This window comes from Castor canadensis, chromosome 6, assembly GCF_047511655.1.
Source record: "Castor canadensis chromosome 6, mCasCan1.hap1v2, whole genome shotgun sequence".
NCBI lineage: Eukaryota > Metazoa > Chordata > Mammalia > Rodentia > Castoridae > Castor > Castor canadensis.
In genome coordinates this window covers 165,383,715-165,411,065 of record NC_133391.1, presented here as the reverse complement: position 1 = coordinate 165,411,065, position 27,351 = coordinate 165,383,715, and the positions used below count along the sequence as shown (strand labels likewise).

The 27,351-nt window shown below is 39.1% G+C and overlaps 1 protein-coding gene across 7 annotated transcripts in view; it reads left to right on the top strand.

Annotated features, from left to right (window-relative positions):
• Positions 1–27,351, top strand: part of Trio (trio Rho guanine nucleotide exchange factor) — a 344,029-nt gene that overhangs the window by 112,221 nt on the left and 204,457 nt on the right. For 6 of the 7 annotated variants that reach the window (XM_020179766.2, XM_074077719.1, XM_074077720.1 and 3 more), the window contains exons 2-5: positions 5,993–6,067; positions 17,166–17,280; positions 22,559–22,751; positions 25,683–26,195. In XM_020179766.2, coding sequence (XP_020035355.2) covers positions 5,993–6,067; positions 17,166–17,280; positions 22,559–22,751; positions 25,683–26,195 — 896 coding nt within the window. Of the gene's footprint in view, positions 1–5,992; positions 6,068–6,440; positions 6,540–17,165; positions 17,281–22,558; positions 22,752–25,682; positions 26,196–27,351 lie in introns of those variants that run through there. The other variant, XM_074077718.1, reaches the window with a different exon arrangement.

The window sequence follows — 27,351 nt, the reverse complement described above, 5'->3', positions numbered from 1 at the left end:
GGTCATCCTTTTCTTTTTAAATTAAAAAAAATTTGTAGGACTATTGTTCCTTTTCTATTTGTTTGTTGTTTAAAGCCTAATATCACAGAACAGCAGTAACAACACAGTATTTCCTTAGAGGGTGGCAGGATAAAAAATGGCTAATTGATTTGACCAGGAGGGTGTTGTTAGATTGTTGGCATTCCAGGCCGTCGATTCAGCCACAGGATTTTCCACCGCTAAATGGTCATTTGTGGAGTATTTCCTCATAGGGCAGAGAAGTTAGTTCTCCTACTTACAAATATAAATCATGTTATGATTGAAGGTCAAATTACACAGAGCTTATATTTTCAAACAAAATAGTGCTAAGGAATATTGAGGTGCTGGTGAGGGTCAGGGGCAAGAAGCTGGAAGAGTCGAGTGTGTTGGTTCATTCATTTCATTGCTTCATTTATTCATCTCTACCCAGCCATCCTGCACCTGTATCTGGATGGCTCTGTCCTGGGCATATGGGAAACATTAGGTAACAATCTGACCTGTGTCCGGCAAATTGACTGATTAAGAGAAAGACAGAAAAACTATCTGCTTGGTGGCAATGTAGTGTTCATGATTTTAAGAAACGAGAGAGATGGGAGTGTGAATTTAATATTTATACTTAGATAGACATGCTACCAGCCCAGATAGCAATGGAAATGTATTACAGAATTAGTTTTGACAGAGAACATTCTACTGAACCTTGGAGTCTAGCTGTTATAAAAAGAATTTGTTAAAACCTTTCAGTATTCAAATTTGTTTTAAGTTAAAGCTGTGTGTGTGTGTGTGTGTGTGTTGAGACTTGAAACCAGAAAGAAAAATCATTGAGCACTACCTATACTTTATTTTTAGTTAATGACAATAAAATCAAAATTTTAAACCTAGACCTGTTTCCCGGATAGCATTCAACAGATACATATATACTCATGTAAAGACTTTAGAGTAATGACATTATCATGTGAGCATTCTGAACATATCCATTATAACTTGGCTCAAAAAGTAGTTGTTACCTGACCTTTACAATCCCCTTGGGAAGCAGTTCCTGCACCTACCTAGACTTCCATCTTGCACTGGGTTCACTGTCCCCTGAAGCTTACATTTCATCAAAATCACGATTGGCTTTTGTATCTCACCTAATGGAAATATACTTAAAATTGTAACAAGAATTTTTACAAGATTCCAGCCTATCTTTCTGTACACATCACTGTGGGTTCTATGTAACTTAAAAATTATGTAATTAAAAAATGGATACAACTAACACCCCCTAATGTTGCCCATTTATCCCTGTGTTAGTTATCTTCCTTTTAAGTCACTGTTCTTCTTCCGCCCATTCCATCATCTTCTAATTTTTACCAAAATTATTTATGTGGCACCATTGTTCACCTATTTGTGCCACCAGCAACCCTTCCTGGTGGCACGTAGAAGTAAAAATGTTACTGACTCCTAGTCTGTGGCACACAGGTGAAGTTTGGGATCTCAGAAGCATCCCTCCCAAATGGCATTTGCCATTGATGATGGGAGTGCATGCTTCACGGTGAAAGTTATTGAGTGCAGTACACTTAGAAACCACAGCTAAATCCTGGAATGCAAGAGTCAAGAAAACTTGAGCCTTATCTGTTGTGTAATCTAGAACCAGTGGAATAGAACAGAAGCCATTTCTTTTAAATTTTTAAAACATTTTTTATAGCCATACACTCTGTTTTCATAAATAGATCTCCAGTGCATGAAACAGAACCTGCCTTTTTGATCTGACGAACTTTCTTGGTTGGGCTCACTGCCTTTTAGTGAGAATTATGTGATATATTTAATGTAGTCCTAGTGCTTATACATACTTCCTAAGTCCTGTGCCTATTGGGGTGTTTTTTTTTTTTTTTTTGTGGGGGAGTGGTGGCACTGGGGTTTGAACTCAGGACCTCACATTTGGTAGGCAGGCACTCTTACCACTTGAGCCACTCTGTCAGCCCTTTTTTTTGTGATGGGTTTTTTTGAGATAGGGTTTCTTGAGTTATTTGCCCCGGGGCTTGCTTTGAACCACCATCCTCCTAATCTCTGCCTCCTGAGTAGCTAGTATTACAGGCATGAGCCCCACAGGTTCCCAGCATTGGGTATGTTTTTAAAACATAGAAATGAAATTTAGTATAACATTTAGGTGACCACTCTGCTAACCACAAATTCAGTTTCTTTCTGTGATTAGTTTTATATTCCTCCTGTCTTCTTTATTTTGTTTTAGAAGCGCTACTTGACAATTTTAACAAAATTAACATCTTCTTCTTTGACATATCATAGTAAAACTGGTAAGCATTTATATCCTAGCCTATATTTGGGCATGTGCATATATCATAATAAATGTACAACACTTTGCACACCAATTTGTCATTGATTCATGTGCCTTTGTTCTACAAAAATTACAAGTTTTATTTAGTTTGACAGGGAAACTGAGGGATTAGATAGGCCAAAGTAACTGTAGCTCTAACAAACTAAAGATGAGGTTACAATGGGAGTGAGTCTGTGGCTTCTAGTAGTGCACAGGAAGTTGAATTCTGCTTTCTGTACCTGTTTTCAAATGAGTGTGATATTCTTCCTGTGAGGTGGCCTAGGAAACAGCAGCTCTTACTTCTGTCATCCACTCTTCTATGGACCTCAGTAAACAAAGGTGATTCAGAAAGTCATCTGTGATTGCCGAGAATGCTTTGTAATGATGGCTCAAGTCACAGAATACTTCATTGGACTATCAGTCAGTGCTGGGAAAAGGACATGCTGCTGTGCCTGCTCTTCCTCCCTTCTCTCTTCTCTGTTTTCTTCCCTCTTCCTCCTCTTCCTCCTCCTTCTTCTTCTTCTTCTCTTTGAACTCAGGGCCTCATGCTACCACTTGAGCCGTTCCACCGGCCCAAGGATATTCTTTTTGAGGGTTGTGAGAGTGACAATGAGGCTCAATTTCTATGCTGTAGAAACTAGGACTGCAGTTAGCCATAGCACTTCTGGGGGCTCTGCTGTGTTCTGGCCAGGACATGTATAAAATGGTAGGTAGCATGTGTTCTCTTGTCTGGGATTTCTGTTATATTATCTGCCCCTCTCATTAGCCTAGGTCTTCTAGTACCTTGTGCTGCTTGTGAAACTTTTTGTAATCTGCCTTGTTTTTATAAATTATAAACTTTCTCTTTGAGAGCTGCATTCTAATTTATTCTCTTGCATTTGTCTCAGTGCCATCTGTGTCACCCACTGTAATCAAGGTGGACCCAGTCTTTGTTGATCCGGTAAATGCACTACAATGACAAACAGTGAATTGCTGACACTAGATTTGCATTCACTCAAGAGTTTTGAAGGAGACTGGGGGTGAAATTGCAGAACTCTTGGCTCAGATGTTTAGCTTTCTATAAATAGCCACTGTTTTAAAAGCTTGGTGTGTTGGCAACACAGGGCACGGTGCGCTGGAAAGGAAAGTGGCCTGGTGACCTGGAAGCCTGAGCTTTGTGTCAAGCTCATTTGTAACTGGCTAGGTAGTGCTACACGGCCTTCCCCAGAGCCTCAAGGTTAGGTGCAGGTCAGTGTCATAGTCAAATCCCATTAAACTAGGTTCTTTGCACTTTTAAGTATTTTATCAACAGGCAGGTTTACTTTTTTGCTTGTTTTGAGATAGGGTCTCACTACGTAGCCCAGACTGTCCTGGAACTTGCTTTGTTGCCTACACTGGCCTCAAACTTGTGATCCTCTTGCCTCTGCCTCCCAAGTGCTAGAATTGCAGACATGTACCACCATGCTTAGCTCAGATTTGCTTTAAAAACCTGGAAGGATGCTAATAATTTATTCATTATTTGCATCTATGTGTTGTACCTCCCAATGGCATTGACTTTTATTGTTTGTTTGCTTGTGGGCTTTTTTTTTTAAGGGTGGTACTGGGATTTGAACTCAGGGCCTTGCACTTGCAGGGCAGATGCTCTACCACTTGAGCCACTCTGCCAGCCGTTTGCTTGTTTTTAGCAGGCAACTAGTTTGGCTGGGCCCAGACTATAAACTCTTATCTCCTCTGTAGTAGGTAGCGACTTGAAGAATCTCTGTTCAAATGTTTAATCCTTAGCAAGAAGGCTTAGGGGGAGGGTAAAGGCTTCAGCCAAGTTGATACACAGAATTTGGAATTTGGGTCCCTCTTTCCAAGATTTCTCCTCTGTCTCAGCTGTTGAGGTAGTGTGCCTTTTTGTTGTTGTTGTTTTGCAGTACTGGGGTTTGAACTCAGGGCTTTGTGCTCCCAAGGCCTCCTACCCTTTTTGCTCTGGTTATTTTCAAGTTAGGGTCTTGCCGGACCACACCCTCATATTTTAAGCTTCTCATTGTCACTGGGATGCCAGGTGCATGCCACCACTCCAGCTCTTTTCCTTTGAAATGAGGTTGCACAAACTTTTTTTTGCCTTGGATGACCTGGAACCACAATCCTGATCTGAGCCTCCCACGTAGCCTGGGATGACAGGCACCTCAGTGCACCCAGCAACTGGTTGAGATGGGGTCTTGCCACCTCCCTTCCCAGGCTGGTCTGGAACTGTCATCCTCCCTATCTCAGCCTTCTAAGTACCTAGGATTACAAGTGGGAACCACTGGTGCCCACCTTTGGTTCTTATTTTAACAGCTCCACAGAGCTTATGCTGGGCTCTGCCTTCAGACCTAATAAATAAAGATACTGTTACCTTTTTCCAAGTACATATCTCTGCTTTTGTTCATCCTATCTAGCGCCTTGAAAAAAGTTGTGATTGATTGAGACAGGGTTTTGTTGAGAAGCACAGGCTGCCCTTCAACTCATGGTCCTCCTGAGTGCTGGGATTATAGTTGGGAACTACCACACCTGGTGTGAGTCATCAGTTACAGATGTTATTTGTTTGGGGGTAGTAGTCCAGTAGGCACTATGGAAGTGGCAGAACCATTCATCTATTCTTACTATCTGCTTTCTACTGCTAGTATATGTCTTGCAATTGTTGTGTTACCAATGTATGGATGTTTTTCTTTTACTTGGCAAGAACAGAAAAATGGAGGTGGGGAAGTGGTCTTTTATTTTTTCTGGAGCTTGTTCTCTGCCAATGATAGTTACTAGTTTTGAGCATTCCTGAACCTAGATTATACTTTTATAGACCTCCAAGAGAATGTGCTAAGGCATGACTGGAAGCATGAACATTTTTGACCCCAAGTTCCCAAGTAGGCATTTGCTCTGGTTACTGGGGCTGTGTATGTTTGGCTGCAGGAATTCATCTTGCTTAGATATGGGTGTTGGCTTGTCCTCAAGTGCCTGCTGCATGCTTGCTTCCTGTAAAATTCCCACATGGCCTTCTGAGATATTAGGGGGAGCTATTTTTAGTAAGAAGAGGGACCTTGGCTATGACAGAAGATGCAGTAGCACTGGGCCGTTTTACCACATTAGACATTGATGTTTCTCCAGAGGGCAAGACCCAGAAAGCCTAGAATGAGAGGCAAAGAGGGAGCAGGGGCCCGTCCTGGCTGTTTACTATGGCTTCTCAGCCAGGTCAGGGCTTATTTTTAACCAGTGTTGAAGTCTTAGAGGAGGAGGCATTGAGCTCCCCCTAGAGGGTTTATTATGCCACAAATAGCAGTTTTTACAAAGCAGTGCTGGTGTCTTTGCAAGTGTCTAAATTAATTTGCGCTAGTAAAATCTTAAATTAATCTACAAGAGTAAAATCAAAATTTGGTAAATGATTGGAGCTGATTTCATATCCTGCCTTTTGGAACCAAATTTTTATTGCCAGAAATGGCTGAGAGTCTTTTGGGACACCAGCCTTTGGATGTGTACTTGACATTAAAGTAGAAGAAAATGCTGTGAACATAGCCTGCTTTTCATAGAATTAAAATGTTCACATGTGATGATGCTTCTTAAATTGATTTAGTGGGTGTGAAGAAAGCTACAATGTGGCACCAGATAGATTTGGGTATTAACTGTCACTCAAGCAATCCAGTAACTTTATTTTTAACTTGTGTATTTCAGGGTTTCGGAAAAATGATGAAATGAAAGCTATGGATGTTTTGCCAATTCTGAAGGAAAAAGTTGCATATCTTTCAGGTAAAGTCTCACTTTCTATTCTGGTTTATTCGATCACTCTCATATAGTATCAGTTGGCTCATCCTAAATTAGCTTACCTGCCACAGTATATAAAAACATTGGCATGTCAGTGAAGTTTTACTGCTTTATTTTTATAGCATTTTCCTGAGAATTAATGCCTAAGGCATTTTCTTCTAGCTAGTGGGCACATCACTGGTGATCAAACTGTGTCTGGCTGTGATTCTACAAACATTTGGTTGTTACACCCAAGAAGTTAAGTAAGACAGTTGCTTTTTAAAAGCCAGAGAATATGACCTCTGAGTGTGGACAGGTCCTGGATTTTTACCTCTGGGTCTTGTTCTTTGTAGATCTTTGTTACCTTTTCTTCTGACAGGTGAGGAAAACTAATTCTAAGAGTTCCTTCATACAACAAGGGGATTGGACTTTGATCACATGATAAAAGTGAGAGCACACAAGGGAGATATGAGGATAGGTAAGACACCTAAAAAATTAGTTAGCATTTGTTGCCCTCAACGCAGAGAAACTAAAGCAGATACCTTAAAAGCAACTGAGACCAATAGGAGAAGGGGACCAGGAACTAGAGAGAAGGTTAGATCAAGAAGAATTGACCTAGAAGGTAACACACATGCACAGGAAATCAATGTGCATCAACTCCCTATATAGCTACCCTTATCTCAACTAGTAAAAACCCTTGGTCCTTCCTATTATTGCTTATATTCTCTCTTCAACAAAATTAGAGATAAGGGCAAAATAGTTTCTGCCAGGTATCAAGGGGGTGGGGGGGGAGAGGGAGGGGGCGGGATGAGTGGTAAAGGAGGGGGTGGGGGGAGGGGGGAGAAATGACCCAAACATTGTATGCACATATGAAGAATAAAAAAATAAATAAAAATAAAAGCAAAAAAAAAAAAAAGAGTTCCTTCAGGGTTCTCTTGTTCTGGAGTTGCTAGAATCCTTATTGTGGGTCATAAAGTCTTGGTGGTCTCTACTAGCTAAGTCTTCCACATCCCTGTGGAAGCCTGTCTTGTGGTTCTGGCTCTCTGCAGCATGGAGACAGACTCTGGACAGTCCCCAGGGCTGTGGGGCACCTAACTGCCTTCTCTTTTGCACACGGAAGGGCAGGTGTTGTCCCTTTTTGGCTATCTTCTTGGGGTCTCCCTCCTGCACAGACAGAAGAGCCATTGTGTAATACACCTTCTGGGCACTAGTTCACTTGTTGCAAAACTTTGCAAAATTTTTCTGCTGTGTTCTAGTGGAAAGTGAATCTGTAGATTGTCCCATGGTCCTAGGCAATCTTCCTGGATGCCTTTCCCCTGACACATTTTTTATCTTTCTCAAACAGAGATGTGATATATCCTTTGGAACACATTTCATTTTTAATTTTTATCACTGCTACCTGCTTTCAATTGCTTTGTGGGACAGGACACATAGTCCTGGTGTGTATTTAGGATGAAGTGTCCTATGGTTCTTTGCCAGTGTTTCTTTGCTTTGTGCCCAGCAGTGTTTTTGGCCCCTAGTTAAGACTGATGATTTTGGAAAAGTGAATCTAATTTATAATGCATTTGCAAGATTAAGAGAAGAGTGCTTCAAGAAGCTCATGAAGAGAAAGAAGGTGTTTCAAGCTGCCAGAAATATTTGATTAAACAAGCAAACAAGCAAATTTACGGCCTGTAATAGTAATCCACAAAATTTAGAAGTAGTATTCATTTACTCTGTTCTAATCATTTACTGACACACTGTATAATAAGGACTCGTGGCAGCTTGTGGACTGATTTTGTTTATGGATAGATTTTAAAGTTAGTGTAACTAAAAAACACTTCGAATATTAGATGCATCCGTGGTGTAGGCTTAAGGAAAGCTGATTTCTACAAGCTTTTCCATTTTGTATGCTGAGTCTGGGTCTGGGATGAGAACCCTGTGGCTCCGCCTGCCCCTGGGTTTTGAAATCTCTGTTGTTTCACTTTCTTCTTTCTGTAAACACATTAGATAGACATGGACAGACAGGTGGATGGTGAAGATTGGTAGGTTTTATTTTCACTTATCCTTTGTTTAGACAGAATTTTTATCAGGTGGTATTTTTAGCTAGCTTACTGTCAAAACTTAAACGTTTTACCTTTCAACTAATCAAAGAAATAAAACCAGCAGTCCTCCAAATTTGTCATAAATCTTTAATGAACTCTTGAATTCTACAGTGTTAAAGTTAGATATCTTTGGTAGGGAGGGATGTTTTTCGGTGGCCAGAGGATGGTTTAAAATATTTGTGATGGTAGGACTTGCACTAGCTGTGTAAGCAGTGACATTATAGGTCCCACCACACATTTTTAGTATTTCCCAGCTTCTGAGCAGAATTGGCTTTCAAGCTCATTGCTGATTACATCATACTTGCTGTTACCTATGTAAGAAAGGAAGATAGGGAAAATGCAAAATTAAAAACAAATTGATACTTGTGTTGTATTTTTTGAAAAGTTCCAAAAAGCAAGTGAGTTTTCAAAAACAATTTTTACCTTTAACATTATTCTTATTTTTTAAATTAAGATATAATTGGCATGCCATTAAATTTAACTTTTTAAAGTATATGATTTTAATATGCTTTTAAAATTAGAATTTAGTGTATTCACAAGGATATACAACCATCACCACTGTTTCATTCCAGAACATTTTCATCACCTACCAAAGAACCCCACACTCATTCTGCCTTCCTTCAGCCCTGAATGGCAACCAGTAATCACCTTTTGCTCTGATTTCATTTTTTAACATATTAGGGAACATTTTGGTATCTTTGTAAAAGCTCTCCACGTACCAAATGCAGAGGTCCACATCTGTGATCCCAATACTTGGGGAGGAGGAGGAGAACCATAAGTTTGTGGTCATCTGGGCTACATAGTAAGCAGTTTATCTTCAAAAAAAAAGCTCTCCATGTAATGACTTTTAGAAATTTAAGTAGAACAGCACAGCAGGGTTTTTATAAAAAGTTGGCCAAAAGAAAGATCAGTGATTCTAAGACATTGGTATTCAGTCAGAGTCTCTGAGAAAAAAACGACAACAAAACATTATGATTCCTTCAACTTGAGAATTTCTGATCCTTAAGTTTTATCTCCAGGTATTCTAAAAATATTCATTGCATTTAAGATAGCAGTGTACAGCTTCTCCACTTAGGATGAATTAAATTGTGTTATCTGATTTCGTGTTTGAAGTTGGAAGAGGGAAGTGATTTGAATGACTCCTCTGAAGTCCAGGCGTGAACAGAGTGATTGTGTCAAGAGGTGAGGCCTTCAGAAGTGATTAGGCTGAGGGCCCCTCCTCATGACTGGAGTGAAGGCCCTGATAAAAGAGGCTCACACCTGCCTTGTGTCCCTCCCCTCCTGCTGAAGGATGCAGTCCTTACCAGACAGTCCACTCTGCCAGCACCTTATCTTAACTGGGGGATAAGTTTCTGATCTTTATAAATGATCCACTTTATGGTATTCTGGATCAAGTAAAGTTCTGTAGATTATATTTAATGTATCTCTTGTACCTGGTAGTCCTCCCATTATCTGTGGGAAAGTTTCCCTTTCCCATGGTTTCAGTTACCCATGTTCAACTGTGGACGAAAGCATTAATACTTGTCTTCACTCTTTCAAGAGAGAGAGACCACCTTCATAAAACTTTTATTATGTATATTGTTATAAAGGTTCTGTCTTCTTATTAATTACTATTTTCTTACTGTGCCTAATTTATAAGTAAACTTTATCATAGCTATGTATGTATAGAAAAACATAGTATATCTGTATATAAGATTCATTGTTATTCATGGTTCAGGTATCCAGTGCAGGTCTTACAACATTGCCCTCTCAAAAGTGGGAGGGGGGGGCACTAGTGACATATATTGTATAATGTCAGCTATTACATATGGTTCCTATGCTACCAAGGTTTGGGCCTTAAAAGAACTCACAACCAGAATTAAGAATATCTTTTTTTTTTTTTCTTCCTGCCTATTTCAATGCTTAGGGAACAAACCCAGGGTCTGATGATACATGCAAGCATTTTACCACTGAACCCCTAGCTCCAAGAACACTTTGAGAAAAACAAAATGAAATTTTTTATCATGACATTGCAACATTCAGAAGAAAAAAAGAATACTGTAATAGATTTCCTCTGGCTGACTTTGAAACTCTTCATTTTTATCTACATTCTTATTCTTCCCTACCCTTCCGCTGGATAACTTTAAATTCCAGGTGTATTGTCATTCCATTTATAAATAGCTAGTTTATATTTATAAATGATAAGTTTTTAAGCTCTACTATTCCATTAACAGACCTAAAAATTGATTTATAATTCTCTAATATCAAACAGAGCCTATCAGTATTCAGTTTCCCTACTTGACTCTCTTATTTATTTATTTTTCCTAAACAAGGAAAGTTGAGATGTCTGGTAAAATTCTTTTAATCTGTAGATTTTTTCCTCATTATTTTTGTTTTACCCTTTTGGTTCATTATGTGAGGAAATTGAGTGTTTTCCTGTAGGTTTCTTTACGTTCTAGATTTTGGTGGTTGTGTCCCTGAGTGGTCATTTACCATGTTTCTCTTCCCTGTGTTTCCTTTAAACAAGGAGTTAGGTATTGAGGCCTGCTTAGACTTAGCTTAGAGTTTGCAGATAGGGAGGCAGAAATACTTACGGATAGTGTTGTTTTTGTTCTATTGGGAGTTTTATTGGTAGTGTCTGGGTCTCAGTCTTGGTCTCTCTGTCTCTCTCTCTCCCCTCTTTCTGTCCCAACCTGCTGCCCACCCCCTTAAGCTTTTGTTTTTAATCATGTCAAGTTTTCATAGCATGATTCAACTAGCATGGCATAGAACTCATTTTCTTAGGGTTGTGAAATAGTGATGTGGTCATTTTAGCATTCATTTATTAGAAAATAAATAAAGAGAGGTATTACATAAAGAGAGGTGTTCTATCATTGGTTATTTGATTAGCTTGAGAATATGGTTGATATGGGAAAAGCAGGAAAAATAATTGATTCTTTTCCTTCACCAATTTTCAGACTAATGAAGAATAACCAAAGATTTATTTCAGACTCATGACTTTAAACACATTTGATGTGTTTTAACTCATTGTACACTTTTTCTCTTATGAGGTTAAAATTTCTCATCTTTGGACATTGGGGGCCTCTTCCAAATTGGCTCTTGAGTCCTTTGCTGCTCCTCTGTTGTACAGCTTCCTGTGTGTTGGCATGGCAAGATATTTCAAGACCTTCTAGAACACTTCCTTCTCCAGATCTGGAATTAGCCACTCTACTGAAGAGCCTTGGTTCCTGCTATGAGGAATAGTGTAGGTTAATAGTTGCTCATTATTGTTGAGCAACTCTCTGTCTCCTCAGGGGACAAATACAGGAAAACACATACTTGAAATGATGTCATGACTGCATATTAAAATTTACAGTTCATATTAAGGATTGTAGGTATTTTATTTTACTTCAGTTGTATATTGTGTATTTCTTTTACCTTAAGCTAAAAATTTTAATTCCCACTTGACAACATAATTACTAATTTACCTTGTAGCACTAATGTTATTACCATAGTATCCCTGCCAGATGTAATTTACTATTTTTGATTTTTGTGTGTGTGGGGGGGCGGGGCACAGGATGTACAGTCCCATTACTGTATTTTAAAGTCACATGAAATAGTTCTTCTCCATGTGGCTATGCTCCCAACTTATAACTAGAATCATTTGTTTCATTTTGCTTTATTGTTTGAAGATTTAATAAAAACCCTATTTTTGCTTCAGTATTAAGTAAAACTTATGTCATTACAAGGTTATCTTTTAAAAAGTTAAAAGATAGACTGGTAGGAAAAAACATGTAGTTTCTGTTCTTGCCTTCTCCACCCTCTATCTTTCTTCCCTTATAGAAAAACCTTCCCTCTCTCCAAAGTTTTGGTCTATTCCTATGCTTTTAAAATATGGACAACTCTGTTCACTCATCTGTTTTCATCTGTCCTTTCCCTAGATAAATGGTAGTTTATTCTGCACCATTTTCTACACGTTACTTCATTTGAAAGAATATTCTAGAGATCAATATATAGCAGCAACACACAGTCCTCATTCCTTTTCACACTTGTGTGTATATGCCACAGTTGATTCACTCAGTGGCCTGTTGCTGACATTTGGATTGCTTTTCTGGAATACATTTTTTGGGGCAAGATGAATATTCATACTTAGCAAGTGTAGCGATGATAAGAATGTGGATTTGGGGCCTTGAGACTTGTCAGTAGTATTGTGACTATTGACCATAGCTCTTCATGTTCCCATTTTGCAGAGTACTACATTTCCTGTAAAGGGAAGGAGGCATCTGCCATCCATCATATATATTCTTCTGAGCATGTAGACTGTGTGAGGTGGTAGTGATTGACTGAGAAGGCAGGGACTGCCAGGTTCTTTCCAAGCAGACTAACAAGAGGTCTCTTAAAGTCTCATTGTTCTGGTTCTCAAGAACAGGCAGCAAAAGATGAGCATATGCAGATGTAGGCCACTAGGTACTGACCTTAGCTGCTCTTGGAGTAGGGGCTTGGTGGACATCCTTTTAACAGATCTGTATTGTTTACAAGCACACTTACTAGACATTAGTCATGATTTCTCTCTTTTATAAACGAAGTCGTTTCAGAGCTTTCCTCTGGAAAAGCTGCTTTTCACAGTCTGTATTTATTAGGCTACTCCTTCAGGGAATGGGATGGGTATAAAATAGGGCTTGTTTTGTTTTGTGTTTTCAGTGCTGGGGATCAAACACAGGACTTTGCACATGCTAAGCAGGCACTCTACCCCTGAGCTACACTCCCAGCCCAAGAATAGTTTTTAGTGGTGTTCTAATCCAGAAATTGAAAGTAACCAGAGAGAGAAAAATACAGTTGGTTCATGTTCTGCTTCTCAAGCTCCTCATGTATGGCAAACTTTCAGTTGATTCTACTAGGTTAAAGGAAGTAGTGGCTGTCCCTAATGGCACACACTGCTCAAGAGTCCAAGTTCCCTAAAGCATTACCTTTAAGACAAGGGAAATCAGGTTGAGGTTTAAGGAAATGAGTCTCACACAGGCATTCATAGCCTTCCTTCTCATGTTAAAAATAAGCTTCAGTTTATTAAGCATCTGTGTTTCTATAGGAGTATTACCTAAGCATTTTTGTTTTTATCTGAACTGATACCTGGTGGTAGGTATTTTTAGTTACTATGGTATAGAACAGGGAAGAAGAATCCATTTCATGAATGTTTATTGAGTACTCTTTCTATGCCAGTTTTATATTGAGCTACTGAGCACTGAAAGCATATATTGACACCAGTGAACGAATCCAGGGTGCCTGCCTTGTGGAGCTTGCCTTCTAGAGGAGGAAACAGACAGACAGACAAACAAAAATGTATATTGTTTACTAGAAGGTTAGAAGTGCCTTGGAGAGGAATTAAATGGAACATGGGAGAGGAAGGGTGGAGAGGAAGGGTAGAGAGAATGTAGTCTCTATATGAATTGAAAATAAAATGTCATCATTATGAAGAAAAACTTAATTGCACCCTTTTTTCTTTTTGACTAAAGCAGCATCTGATAGGCAGGCAGATAACCCTATTGAGCTATTGTCATTGAATACAGATGTGCGGAGATCCCAGAGATGGGCATCCTGCAACACTGGCAGGTGCAAGAAATGCATTTCCTGCCTTTTCCTTTTCATTCTAGAAATGGAGGTGATATCTCTCCTGGCTGTTTTACCACAGACCTAAGACTGGCAGCAGATGCCTCCCAGTGTACCTAGTAGATTAACTGCAGCATTATTATTTTGTATAGTTCAAGAAAAGGAACAAGTACTTTGAACTTGTAACTTTTCTGCTTCATACCTAGATGCTATCCTATTTGGGTACCTCCTCTGACATTAGCAATCAGTCTAAATCTTGGGGAGTATAATTTAAACAGACATCTGTGGAATTGATTTTAAGCTCCCCGAAGTTAGAGACCATGTTCCTCTGAACTAATACTACATTTCATCCTAAGAAATTTTTTTAACCTGGGGGTTTAGGTGTGGAATTGATGTCTGCCTGTCCCAGATGTGAAATCTGTGAAAAAGATGGATGCTATAAATAGAGAATATGCTATTTTTACCTTATAAATGATGTTTTAAAAAAAGATGAAATCTTTATACGTTTCCTGAATTGGTCTCCAACTCCTGGGAGATAGCTTAAGCTGTCTTCTTGCCTCAGCCTCCCAAGTACAGGGACTACAGGTGAGTGCCCAGCTTATAAATGATTTTTGGTGAGGTTGTAAAACTATGTTAGTGAATTTTCTGCAGCTCTATTCTGAGAAATGGAAAAGTGACATCTCTTGCACCCCTCCAAAAAAAATCAGCCTCAGGTTTATAAGGTTTTCTTAAGCTGTAAATGTGTGTGGGTGTGGTAGATAAACTTCTAGCAAGTCTTGGGCTCCTCAACAGTGCCCAACCTGGACACAGTCTTTGGAGTTCAAAGCTGAAAAGCGCAACAGAGGTGGCTAGATCTTCTAGACAGTTGCCTTTAGGTTTCAGGTCTGGAGTGAGCAGAACGGCCACGTGTAACATGCACACCTACTAACTTCCCATGCAGTTTTCTTTGATTGGCAGATTTTAGATTTTGCTTCCCATATTCATGGTAGAGCAGTTTTCTTGTATTGTATGAGATTAACCAAGAGAGAGGAGGGTCTAACATGGGTTATTGGTATTTGTTCTCCCTATAGAGTGCAAAATTAGGTTACATTTCAAACATAACCAAATTTAAAAATTTGAAAAAAGTTAGATACTAATCTCTATACCAAAAGTGAGGGGAATGTTTTAATCCAAATACTGTATTTTTTAAAACTCAAGTTTCTATGATATGTGTTGATCTATAATATTTTTGATTAAAGATATTGATTCTTTTTGAGAAATACAAAAACTGTTATCCGTGTTATCTTGGGGTAAGAGGTATTCCATAAAGTTATAGACATTGACTACCTGGCCATGGTGGCATGTCTGTAATCCAGCTATTTGGGCGATTGAGGCCAGGCTGGGTAAAAAGTTAGTGAAACCCCATTTCATTCAAATCAGGTGTGGTAGTAGTCACAGGTATGCTAGGAGAACCGTCTGAGGCTGACCCTGAGCAAAAATGGGAGACCCTAGTTGAAAAGTAACTTAAGCAAAAAAAGGGCTGGGGGTGTGACTCCAGCAGTAGAACATCTGCTTAGCAAGTGCAAACCCTCAGTTCAATCCTCAGCACCACCAAAAATGAATAAAATAAATAAATACCTAATATTTTCAGAAATTATTTGGTGATGAATGATCTTCTAGTCATTGTAACAATATTACCTTTCACTTTTTCTTAAAAAATGTTATTACCAAAAGTCCCAGGAACCCATTATTTAGTTATTCTTTTGACATTTTTACTGCTTTGAAAAAGAACTAAAACCACTAGTTTGAAAGATTGTATTACTACTTGTTGAAGGCAAAGGACCTAGCTGTGACAATGCTGCACATCTCTTTGTCCTTATTTCAGATCTCAGAACCCCGGTATCTTTATTTCTAAAGCTGGGATATAAAACCTTTAGCAGTGTCACTGTGAAGACCACATCAGAAAGTACATGTTGAGCCCGTGGTACCACACCAAGATAGATTGGTACCTGTTATTTAGTGGTTTGCTCCCTTTGAATACTCTACTTACTGAGTAATTACAAATAATCTATTTACAAGTAATTGATAAACAAATAATTCCAAGTAACTTAAGACTTTTTAGATGCATGACTCTACAGGACACGTGGATCATTTAAGCATTCATAATCAGAATTGTGTTTCATTTCTGTTTAGATCGAGTGTGTAATCATTCTGGGAAACTGAAATACCAGTATCTTCTCCATGTTTTTGTTGCTTCCCCCCCATCCTGGGGATTGAACTTAGTGCCTCATGCTTGCTTGGTATATCATTTTGATCTTATTAAAAGGAAATAATCTTTTGTTGTTTTCTTGCTCGTTTTTTAATTTTACCCCTGTTGATGATTTTTGGTGCACAGAAAATAAGAGTGTCATATTGTGGCTTCAGGTTTCAGATCTTCTGAAGAGAGATGATCGGAATTGTAAAACTAAATGAAGGATCTTCTTGAGAAGGATAAATTTTCCTTCATTAGTTCCCCAACAGCCTTTTCTTAATAATAATAATGATAATAATGTAAGAAACGGACATTTCAGTTTTGTTTTTGATGATTCTGGGGTTTGAACTAAGGGCTGAAGACTTACTCAGGCTTGCTGGGTAGGCACTCTACCACTTGAGCCACTCCTCCAGCCTTCCAGCAACCTTGATTGAAAGCAATAAAGTAAATGTGACAGTTTCACCAGAAGTGTCCAGTGATACCAAGCTGACCTCATGAGGACTATGTACATGTTAATGAGAAACTTTCCTGCCTTTCTGTCAAGGTCAAATACTCTGTGGTTTGTACTCTTAGTCCTTGATGTAATTTTTCTCAAGTCCTTGAGCTAATCTAGTTCTGCTTTAAAATTCTTGTATGCACATCTCTCATTTTTCAGTGTCTATCTTTGTGTAAGAGATTGGCAAAGGTCAGCTATTGGTGGTCAGATATCATTGGTCCTGGATTATATAGATAGTCGTGGTATAAAGATGGAAACACATTCTTTTTTACCTTTTAAGACAAAGAATTCAATTTAGTTGGTAGAAAAGAGAAAGTTTAGAATACAGGGAGGGGGAGAAGGACTGAGTTCAAGAGAGGGAAAGCAAGGCAGGGGGTCATTTGAGGTGAGTGAAGTACTTATGCACAAGAACATTTTTCTTTGCAAACATAAAACTAAAGAAAGAAGTTTCTTCCAACACACTGGAAGAAAAAGACAGGGTCAGCTGTATATTTCCATTTGCCCTTCAAAACTCAGAATTTTTTTTTTCAAGTTCCATAAGGGGATGAAATAACTTCAACACGTCTTAGATGACACAAGGACTTGGGAATTGTACAATTCTTCCTGACTCTGCATTTGATTTATGTGTAGTTTTGACTGAGTGAATGGGTGATGATGTTGGACTTGTGATGACATGTAGAAAGTCCTGCCTGATCTTGCTTTTGTCTAAGTGTTCCCAATGTTTGTTTTTAGGTGGTAGAGATAAGCGTGGAGGGCCCATTTTAACATTTCCAGCCCGCAGCAATCATGACAGAATACGGCAGGAGGATCTCAGGAGACTCATTTCATATCTAGCCTGCATTCCTAGGTAAGTTCTATGTGGCTTGTGGTTTGTCACTCTCTTCATAATTTTTAGACATGTGGTACTATCCTCTTTAGAAAATAGCTAAATGATAGACTGAATTCCAAGGAGATAAAGTATAAAATCAAGGGCATGATCTTTCTCCTCATTTCTGTTTTGTGACCATTATTGACTTGTGCGAAACACTCTGGATGCAGGGACAAGAAGGCAGGCTTTTTGTATTGAAGAGCTTTGTGTGTTAATGGTAGAATTGGAATACCTGCTTTCTCGGAGTCGGAAATCAGGCAGTCATCATTGGTAAGTCTAATACCAAGGCACAGTGGACTACGTTGTCAGAAACTGGGTGCGTTTTTTTTTTTTGTGTGTGTGTGTATGTGGTACTGGGGCTTGAACTCAGGGCCTGCACCCTTGAGCCTTGAGTCACTCCACCATCCCTTTTTTTGTGTTTTTTTTTTTTTTCTTTTGAAATAGGGTCTCCTGAACTATATTTCCCTGGGCTGGCTTCAAACTGTGATCCTCCTGATCTCTGCCTCCTGAGTAGCTAAGATTACGGGTTTGAACCACCAATGTCATTTTTATGCTGAGCTTCTGTTCCTTACAGATATTCTCTTGATTTGTAGCATAAAGTTTGTGAGGTGTTAAAATCCTTATCATTTAATATACTATACTAACTATACTAGTTTCCCAAACTAGTTTGGGAAACTCCAGTAAATCAAAGATTCCATTAGTAGTAGGATGATTTCTATCATGGATGCTGAAGAACGCCAAAGCAAGCAGTGTTTTATATTCCAGAGAGTATGAAGTGTTAGGAGCAGTGAGTTAGTAGGAACTAGCCTGTCTCGATACCTGAGGAAATTAAGAATCTTGCTTTCTACTCTAGGAATATGTATTATTCAGATTTCATTATAGAGATAGCTGACAACTGATAGAGATTTCTCTCTACATTGAAATCTCCGTTTAATCATCCCAATTATTTTTTGGAAGAAGAGTATTATTATGGTATAATTCAAGGACATAACCATACATTGAACAAGAAGTTGGGTGTGTGTTGAGATTTGGAAGTGTGCTTCTCCATGAAGAAAGGGTAACTCTGTAGGTATCTCATTCGAAAAAGGTTGCATGCTAAGGAGGGCATAAATGACATCTGTGGTAGAATGGTCAGGCATTTCCTAAGAGACTAAATTAGAATGTTAAAATAAAACTTGGTCATGGTCATAGTAGGGACTAGAGTAGATGGTAATGACAATGCAGTGGGTTTTAAAAGGCTGAAGTGAATGTAATAGATCTACCACAGTGTGTGGTTTGTGACACTCTTAACCATTTAGGCTGAGGCAGCTGAGCTTTTCCACATCAGATACAGTGACTGATTAAAGTCAGCTTTTGGTCTTGATGGTTTGACCTGCTGAGGATGTTCTTGGGTTTTTCTGTTAAGGTATCATTCATGGGAAAACAAGTGACCAAGTAAAAGAACCCTCCTTATGTAGATGGAAAACATTTCCCTTTCCTCTTGTTTTGGTACTACTTTGGACTGCTGAACTTTGAAATAATAGGTTTGGAAAAGTGGTTAGAAGTTACTTACTACTCACTGTCATTTATAAACAGCAATGTAGTTTATAGCTACCCCTTACTGAGTTCTTGTTAGGTTCTGTGCTGATGATGAAAAAAGAAACATCAAAATATAAAGGACTGTGTTAAAAAACAAACAAAAAACAACCCTTGTTTTGCCAACCAGAGGGGCACTTGTCATACAGTTTAATTAAAATTAAAGCTGGGGATAGGGGTGTATATAGCTCAGTGGTAGAACATTTATGCCTAGCAGGCATAAGGTTGTGGGTTTCACCTCTAGAGCATACATACCTACCTATCTACCTACCTATGTAAATAAACAAACAAGCAAAGAAATAAATGAAGTTGAAGCTGGTATTCATCCAAGTGATTTACAGTATTTTCAGAACTAGAATACCACACACAACCGTGACAATTTGTTACTGGTTTTGAGGTCAACATTGATAATATTAAAAAAATTAGTTTTTGTTGGTATCATATCATCAGTTCAAGTATATTTTGGATCATCTAGATGACTTACTTTAAAAAACCAAAACTTTTTCATGAAAAATTTTAAGCATATACAAACATAGAAAGAACACCCACATACCTACCAGTCATTCATCTTCAACACTCCAGATTTTGCCAATCTTATTTTTTTCTAATTTTTCCCTCGAGTATTTTATAACAAACCTCAAACATCATGTCATTTCCCTCGTAATACTTAAGTGTGTTTGCTGATTCTCCACCTACTGAACACAGCCATTTCATTTCGTTACTTAGATGTGCTTTTGTATTTACAGTCCCAAGTGATAAATGTCGTTTTGTTTGTCCTTGGTTAAAGAGTAAATTAATGAATAAATGATAAATGTGTAAATTAATGTAGCTGCCTAGTGATAATGGATAAGAATTCATCATGGTCCGAGTAGAGAGAAGTAGCCCCAGGACGTGTGCCCCCTGGCCTGCTCATGTCTTCATGCTCACTGTGCCCAGGGACCCCTCAGGAGCAGTAGCCTTTTTGCCTTCAGCCAAACAATAAAATCAGTAACAACCAACAAATTGTTCTGGACTGTGGACTGGCTTGTATATAATTTATAAATCTGGCGGTTTGTTCCAGAGTGGCATAAACTCAGCTTTCTCTTTGTGTGTAGGTCTTTGGGGCCTGTGAGACTCCTTTTTCTGTCTTTTACTCTCGATATTCTGAGATTGAAGGCAGCCGTCTGGCTCTCTCTCTCTCTCTCTCTCTCTCTCTCTCTCTCTCAGCTAGACAGTGCAGGGTCCATGTTTGTATGTGGAGAAGTGTGCCAACAGGGAAAGCATGAGCCCCAGGATCGGACTCACTGACCTGGGACCAGTTACTTAATTACTTTAATTGTTTTTTGATGTACAAAATGTGTTAAAATGAGTATATACTGAAATCATTATGTGCCTGGTGAGCAGTAGCTGCCTCAGAAATAATAGGATGATTTCCTTCTTTCATATTTGCTTTCATTTTCCTTCAATGACTTTCCCTGGTTATGCTTTCTTGAGGCAACTCATATTGTTTTCTTCTGTATGCCTTCTCTAGTGTGTGAGTCCCCACAGGGGAGCACAAATGTGACCTGGGCAGCTGTGGGTGGTTCAAAGGCTATTTCTTGGGTCATCTTCCCCTCCCATTAAAAAAAAATGAACAACTGGAGTAGCAGGGTGAATTCATGGGTTAATTTGTGATAGAATTTTCCATCTCTTATATAGGAGGTACCAGCATCAGCAATTCTTGGTATCACTGGGATTCCTGCACAGCAGTGAAAATAGCATCTCTAGGTGGTCATTGCTCTGTTGCTTGAGTTCTGTTTTGCACTCATTATGTTCTAGGACATTTTACCTTCTTTAGAATGTTTTGTAGTCGCTAAATAGATAAACCACTCTCACTCTATGGTCATAATGAAATAATGTGAAGAGTGTTAATTGACTCATTTGAGAATACTCATATAAATAAAGGTACTTTAGCACCTAAAAAGTTTCTCTTTTTCTGGGGGTCTTGATGAGAGACGATCTTTATATTACAGATAACATGGGGCTCTTAGGTAAAATTACTAAAATAATTAGTCTGTAAGTCATGCTTTCCAAAGAGCAGTCCGTCTTCAAGGTAAGGCAGGACTGGGAGATTCTCTTGTAGGTGATGTTCATTTCATGTTCATATCTAGCAGCTAGATTTGGGGATGTTTGCAAGCCACTGTTCTTTTAATGATGCCTGGCTTTTAACATGATGAAAGTAGAAGCACTGAAAGGCTGTGCATTCCCAGCCCAGTTCATGTGCTGTTTTACTACTTGGGAAGTTTCTGGGTGGTAACAGATGATGGAGGAAAGATAATGGTTAATCCTCCTGTAAACTACGCAAGCTACGCAAACCCTTTCGTTTTGTTGTTCTCGGTCTTGTCCCTGTTGTTAAGCCTAGAGTTGTTCAGTATTTCTTCTAAACCCCTTTCAAGTGGAGGGGCTTTGCAGTTTATGTGCATACTGCTTAAGGCCCTGTTAGGAGACATGACAGGCTGCAAGGGAGTTTATCTTACATGGCAAAGACTGATGCTTAATGTACTGCTTGTCAAACGGCATCTAGTAAAACAAATACGTTGCTATGATTCGTTTTCTAGTCAGTTTCCTGTCTGTGTTTTGCGGCAACAAGATCTGTGGGACTAGAGTAGACTAATTCTGCATGCCTTACTTTCAGATCCCTCCTCCTGGCTGTTGCTGTGCTAGCCCTGCACCTCTGGAGCCCTGGAGTTTCCACAAAGGAAACTTGAATTACAAACTCTGTTAGGCCCCACATGGACTCAAAATGGTTAATTTCTGTAACTTGGGAGAATATAGACCTTTGCTTTTAGGCTTTGTGAGGGAAGCCAGAAAATAAATGATGTCTGTGATATTACCAGGACTGTGGATTGTGGCGTGGGAACGTCCCAAGGTGGGGAGAAGTGAAAGCAATAGCATGAGGTATGTTTGAGCCAGCAGTAATTCATCTTCAGTTCTTACTCATATGGGGGAGTTAATAGCTTGGTGACATCATCCTTAAGCATCTTCAACACCCCAAGCCAGGCTGCTGGCTGCTGTCTTCTCTTCTTGGCTTTATACACCATGTACTTAGGACTGTGAGCTTGGTCTACTGCTGGGTTCTATACCACAGACAGCTTTGGAATATTTATGTGATGTGCCTTCTTATACTGATGTTCATGTTATATGAACTTTGCATCTGTGAAACTTTGAATAGCAGTTACTGTGATGCTATTAATCAAGATAAGGAAGAAAATGGGGTGTAGGTAGCATAGGAGTGGGGGAGAGTAGGGAAGCCATACCTGTGTGAGAGAACATGAAATTGGTTTGACCAGAGAAATAGGCATGGCGGTTTTTGTCTCAAACAAACCCCTGAACCCCCTCAAAGAGAAGACAGGTTACAAAACCATAAATACAGAATTAAAGCTCTAAAGATTTTTGAAGTTCAGTCTGTCACTGTCAATGCATATGTAGTCTTGTTACCTTCTTGCCAGGGAGCAGCAAGAAAGAGCTGAGCTGCCCAGGTGAGATGGCACTGCTCCTTGATTCTTGAGGTCAGTGTGAGATGGCAGCACTGAGGTTAGTGCAGGGCTCCTTCCTGAGCATCAGGCAGCTGATGGAAGGCATTTCTGGCAGCCAGTGGAATTCTGAGCAGGCCCAGTGGCAAGAGCTGCAGCCTTTGGCTTCAGCCTGTTTTCTTTCTCTGCAGTGAGGAGGTCTGCAAGAGAGGCTTCACAGTGATTGTGGACATGCGCGGGTCCAAGTGGGACTCCATCAAGCCCCTGCTGAAGATCCTGCAGGAGTCTTTCCCCTGCTGCATCCACGTTGCACTGATAATCAAGCCGGACAACTTCTGGCAGAAACAGAGGACGAATTTTGGCAGTTCTAAATTTGAATTTGAGGTAACTTCCCCTGTGGAGTCAGACCCTAAACCACAGGCATGGCTTATTAAAAACTGACTTATTCTCACCATGTCAGGCTGATGACAAATTTTTAAAACCATGTATTGAACATGACCTGTATGTCTTACATACATTCAATCTGTAGAATTAGTTACTGCATAAAATGACCAAGCTTCACTCCTTATCCCTGGGGATGTGGGGGGGGGGTGGCCCTTGACCTCAGGGTTTAGGTTTTGTTTCTCTTGGATTAGGGTGTGGGATTGCTGAGGGTGCAGCATGTACCTTGCAAGGAGAAGCCTGTTCCCAGCACCTCACTTGACCAGCTCTGCTACTCAGCACAGAGCTTTGCATGGCCACAGGCGCTTTATGATTGCCTCAGCCCTCAAGATGATGAATGGTAGGGAGGAATTCCCAATTTCATATTTCTTGAGAGAAAAACATGGAGGAGATTGAGTTCATCCTGTCATTGATATCAGAGAGAATGGTCTGTCACCTCATGTGTTAAGTCTCTCATTTATGAAAATGGAGATTCTCCCTTAAAAACTATAAAAACTATGTCCTTTATTCAGTGAGGCATAGAAGATTGCTGTCTCTCAGACAGTTATAAAAAGCAAACCTCAACCTGCTAATTTACTTTCTTCCCCACTATAAACCTCCTCTCCTTAAGCTACCATAGTTGAAGAGGCCTTTGAATGCGGTCAGTTTAATGAGATGATTTGGGAGGAAAGTATCCTGACAGCTTGAAACTTGGTCCATGCTCTTTTCTGTAATGAAATTGAAATATATCTAATAATAAGTTTTAACAAATTCTGATTGAATAGTTTGCTGCTTCTGCCAACTCTGCCTGAACATTAGGTATCAACGTACATATTGATGTAATTTAATGTAAATAATATTAGCTACATCAAAAAGTATTCTTCAGGTTATATGCTAGTCTCTTCACAGTGTATTACTTGGATTTGTAAATGTCTTTCCATAGTACTAATTTTCCTATCTGAAATCTGAATTTGGTTTATTCTATTTATTTTTTATGTAACTTATTTTATTTCTATTGTTTCCTTTTTTATTTTTGTTGCTGTACTGGGGACACATTGTGACATTTACAAAAGCTCTTACAATATATCATAGTTGAATTCACCCCCCTCCGTCATTCTCCTTTACTTCCTTTCCCCCCATTCCTGGAATAGTTTCAACAGGTCTCATTTTTCCATTTGTGTAAATGTCTACATAATATTCCCACCATATTCACCCTCCTACATTCTTTCCTTATATCCTCCCCCCTCCCACTGGCACCAACCCCCAGACAAGACCTGATTTGCTTTCCTATTGTCCATTTTTTGGGGAAAAAAAAACAAACCACATTTTTGTTTGTTAAAGATAGCTATACAGGGTGTTTCATTGTGACATTTCCATATATATGTATATTATAACCTAAATTGGTTCATTCCCTCTATTTTTCTCCTTTCTACCTTTGTCCCCTTCATATGGTGATTTCAACAGGTTTATAAATTATATTTTCATTTTTGTATACTAAGTACATCAATTTAAACTACACTAAAGAGGTTTGAGTGAAAGATAAACTTTTAGTTTCATACGTAACAAGTAGTTATTTTAGAAGATAACTTTTTAGGTCTTTGTTTTCTTAATGGCAAATTTGAAGTGTGTTAATTATCCATGTTTTAAGTAAAAATAATGGTTTTCATTACTAGTCTAACTTTGAACTCTCCCTGTGGGCTCTAGTCCCAGTTTTTCTGCTGTTTCTATGTGATTACTGGCTTCTCTCTGGGAGTCATTGCCTCCATGGAGGTTATTGAAAGTCCAGCAGATGAGACAGCTATGAACCTATAGTAGCACTGTAGATAAAAGATGTGGTTTAGGAGTCAGCTCCTCTTTCCAGCCTGTCTGCCTTTTGCTGTTTGTTATGCCAGCCAGTCCAGACATGTCAGTTTCTAGAAGACTGAAGGTGACAGAGGTGGGGTTAAACCAGCTTTTTTCTGTTTACCTTTTGGTTCTGGCCACACCCATTTTCCTTTGTCTTTTTTTATTACCCATACCCCATGTTTTCCTTGAGGCATAATACTAATACTAAGCGGCTTCATATTCAGACAGAGTGAGCTTAAGTCTTGCTTAGACTGTAACTGACTAAAATCTTATCACTGTTGTATTGAAATGTAATATAGGTTATGTACAGCACTAAGACTGCTTAGAACTGCAGCAGGTTATAACAGTGAATGAGACATTCCCTTTGTCCTTAGCTCTGTGAAAAGAACCTGTACCAGCTTTCTTGCTAACCCGGGGATATTTTCTAAATCTAGAAAAAGTCATTGTATCTTATCATTTGTTCCTTGATGGGAAATGAGGGAGGGACAAGATAAATAATAAGGGTGAACTAGTTGGAGGAGCATTTACCATTTACTAAGCAGCCCATAAATAACTGTACTTAGAAGGGTTTTTGAAGCCCATGACAAGACAGTAGTGTGATGGCAGCTAGGAAGGAGGAGGCTCTGCACTTTTCTACTGGGAATGGGATGACATTGTGAGAATGGCAGAGAATGAGTAGAAGAAAGTGTTAATGAAAGTGAATCTTCTGAACTATGTGCTCTGTCTTTACAATTTAAAATATTTCCTGGTTTGGTAAGAGTAGCATAGGAGGTTAATCTCTACATTTTTGGAAAGGAGCCTAATTGCTTTAGGTCTTGTGAATACATGGTTCTACGTATTCCAACTAACATGTGTTACAGTAATTGATGTATTTTTTCATTGTACTGACAATACTTCTCCCATCTACATTTGTTTTGGGGGGCCAGAACCAGAGATATTATGTTTTCTATAAGTAGATTAACTTTGGAAATCTAAGCACTGTAAATTGCACTATGTTAAGACCATATAAAATTGGTTCATCTTCTCATGTGTAATTTTTTTTCCCTTAAGACAAATATGGTCTCTTTAGAAGGCCTTACCAAAGTAGTTGATCCTTCTCAGCTAACTCCTGAGTTCGATGGCTGCCTGGAATACAACCATGAAGAATGGATTGAGATCAGAGTTGCTTTTGAAGACTATATTAGTAATGCAACCCACATGCTGTCCCGGCTGGAGGAACTTCAGGACATTCTTGCTAAGAAAGAGTTGCCTCAGGACCTAGAGGGGGCTCGGAATATGATTGAGGAACATTCTCAGCTAAAGAAGAAGGTGATTAAGGCCCCCATAGAAGACTTGGATTTAGAGGGACAGAAGCTGCTTCAGAGGATTCAGAGCAGCGATAGTTTTCCCAAAAAGAACTCAGGGTCAGGCAATGCAGACCTGCAGAACCTCTTGCCCAAGGTGTCCACCATGCTGGATAGGCTGCACTCGACCCGGCAGCATTTGCATCAGATGTGGCATGTGAGGAAACTGAAGCTGGACCAGTGCTTCCAGCTGCGACTGTTTGAACAGGATGCTGAGAAGGTAAAGGCGGGGAGGAACATGCCAAAACAAAACATGGAGTGAATCTCTTGAGTCATTGTGTCTAGGCAGCCAGGGCTTGAGTGGTCAGGTGAATGAAAGAGAGGAAAGGTGAACGGTGTGGAGGCTTCCCTCACCTCTTTCTTTAGAAATCAGCAAGGGTCATTCAGCAACTGCACTTAAATCTGGTTTCCAGTTTTACTTGTGTAGTACAGTACTATTTTAGAAATTCTGAGTTAAAATCACTGATGGTTTGCTGGAGAATGACTACAAGATAGACTTAAGAAAGGTATTTCTGATTAAAAGAGTGAAAATTTTATAGGATTGTGTTGATTGAAAGCAGTAATTCTGTTCATTTTGTCAGTATCTGCTCTTCCTTTCATACAAAACCAGTAACAAAACCCCATTCAGACCTATATTTGATTGTATTTTTCAAATATAAGGTAAGTAATGCATTAAAAATAACTTTCTTGGTAATATAGGCAGTAATTACCTATGTTCTCATGTTTTATTCTTGTGCACCAGGCAAACCAACTGATCAAAGTGGATTTGTAACAATTACTGGCGAATGTAGTCTTTGCAATGTGAAAACAGGATGCTTGCAAACAGAAATGTATTGCAAGCCACGAACATGAGTGACTTAATCATTACTAATTTGAGTTTATTGATTTTTTTTTTACATGGACTGGTGAATATTTTGTAAACTAGAAAACCTGTATTAGAAATCTTTGATACAGAATATAAAAGGACCTTTTAAAAGGTAAAAATCAAATATTATTTAGTAAGCTTTTAACCTACCTGTAAGTGTACCTGTAAGTGTGCTTTGGTTTTAGGTAGTGCTTTGTCAGACACTAGAAAATCTTCTAATTACTATAAAAACTGTTTACTCACTATGGGAACCTGGTTCAAGACACTGCAGCAAAGCTAATTGACAATTATTTGAATTTCTTAAATGTTTTCCTTGTGAATCTTTTCTTTTTTTTTTCCCCTTCCCCTTGACAGTGCTGGGTATTAAAACCAAGGCTTTGTCATTCTAGGCAAGTCCTTTACCATTCTACATTCCTAGCCCTCCTTTCGAATCTTAAGTCACAGCCTTACCCAAGCAGTATCTGTCGCATACTGCAAGAAGAAGGTCATTGTTAAAACTCTCAAGTCCTTT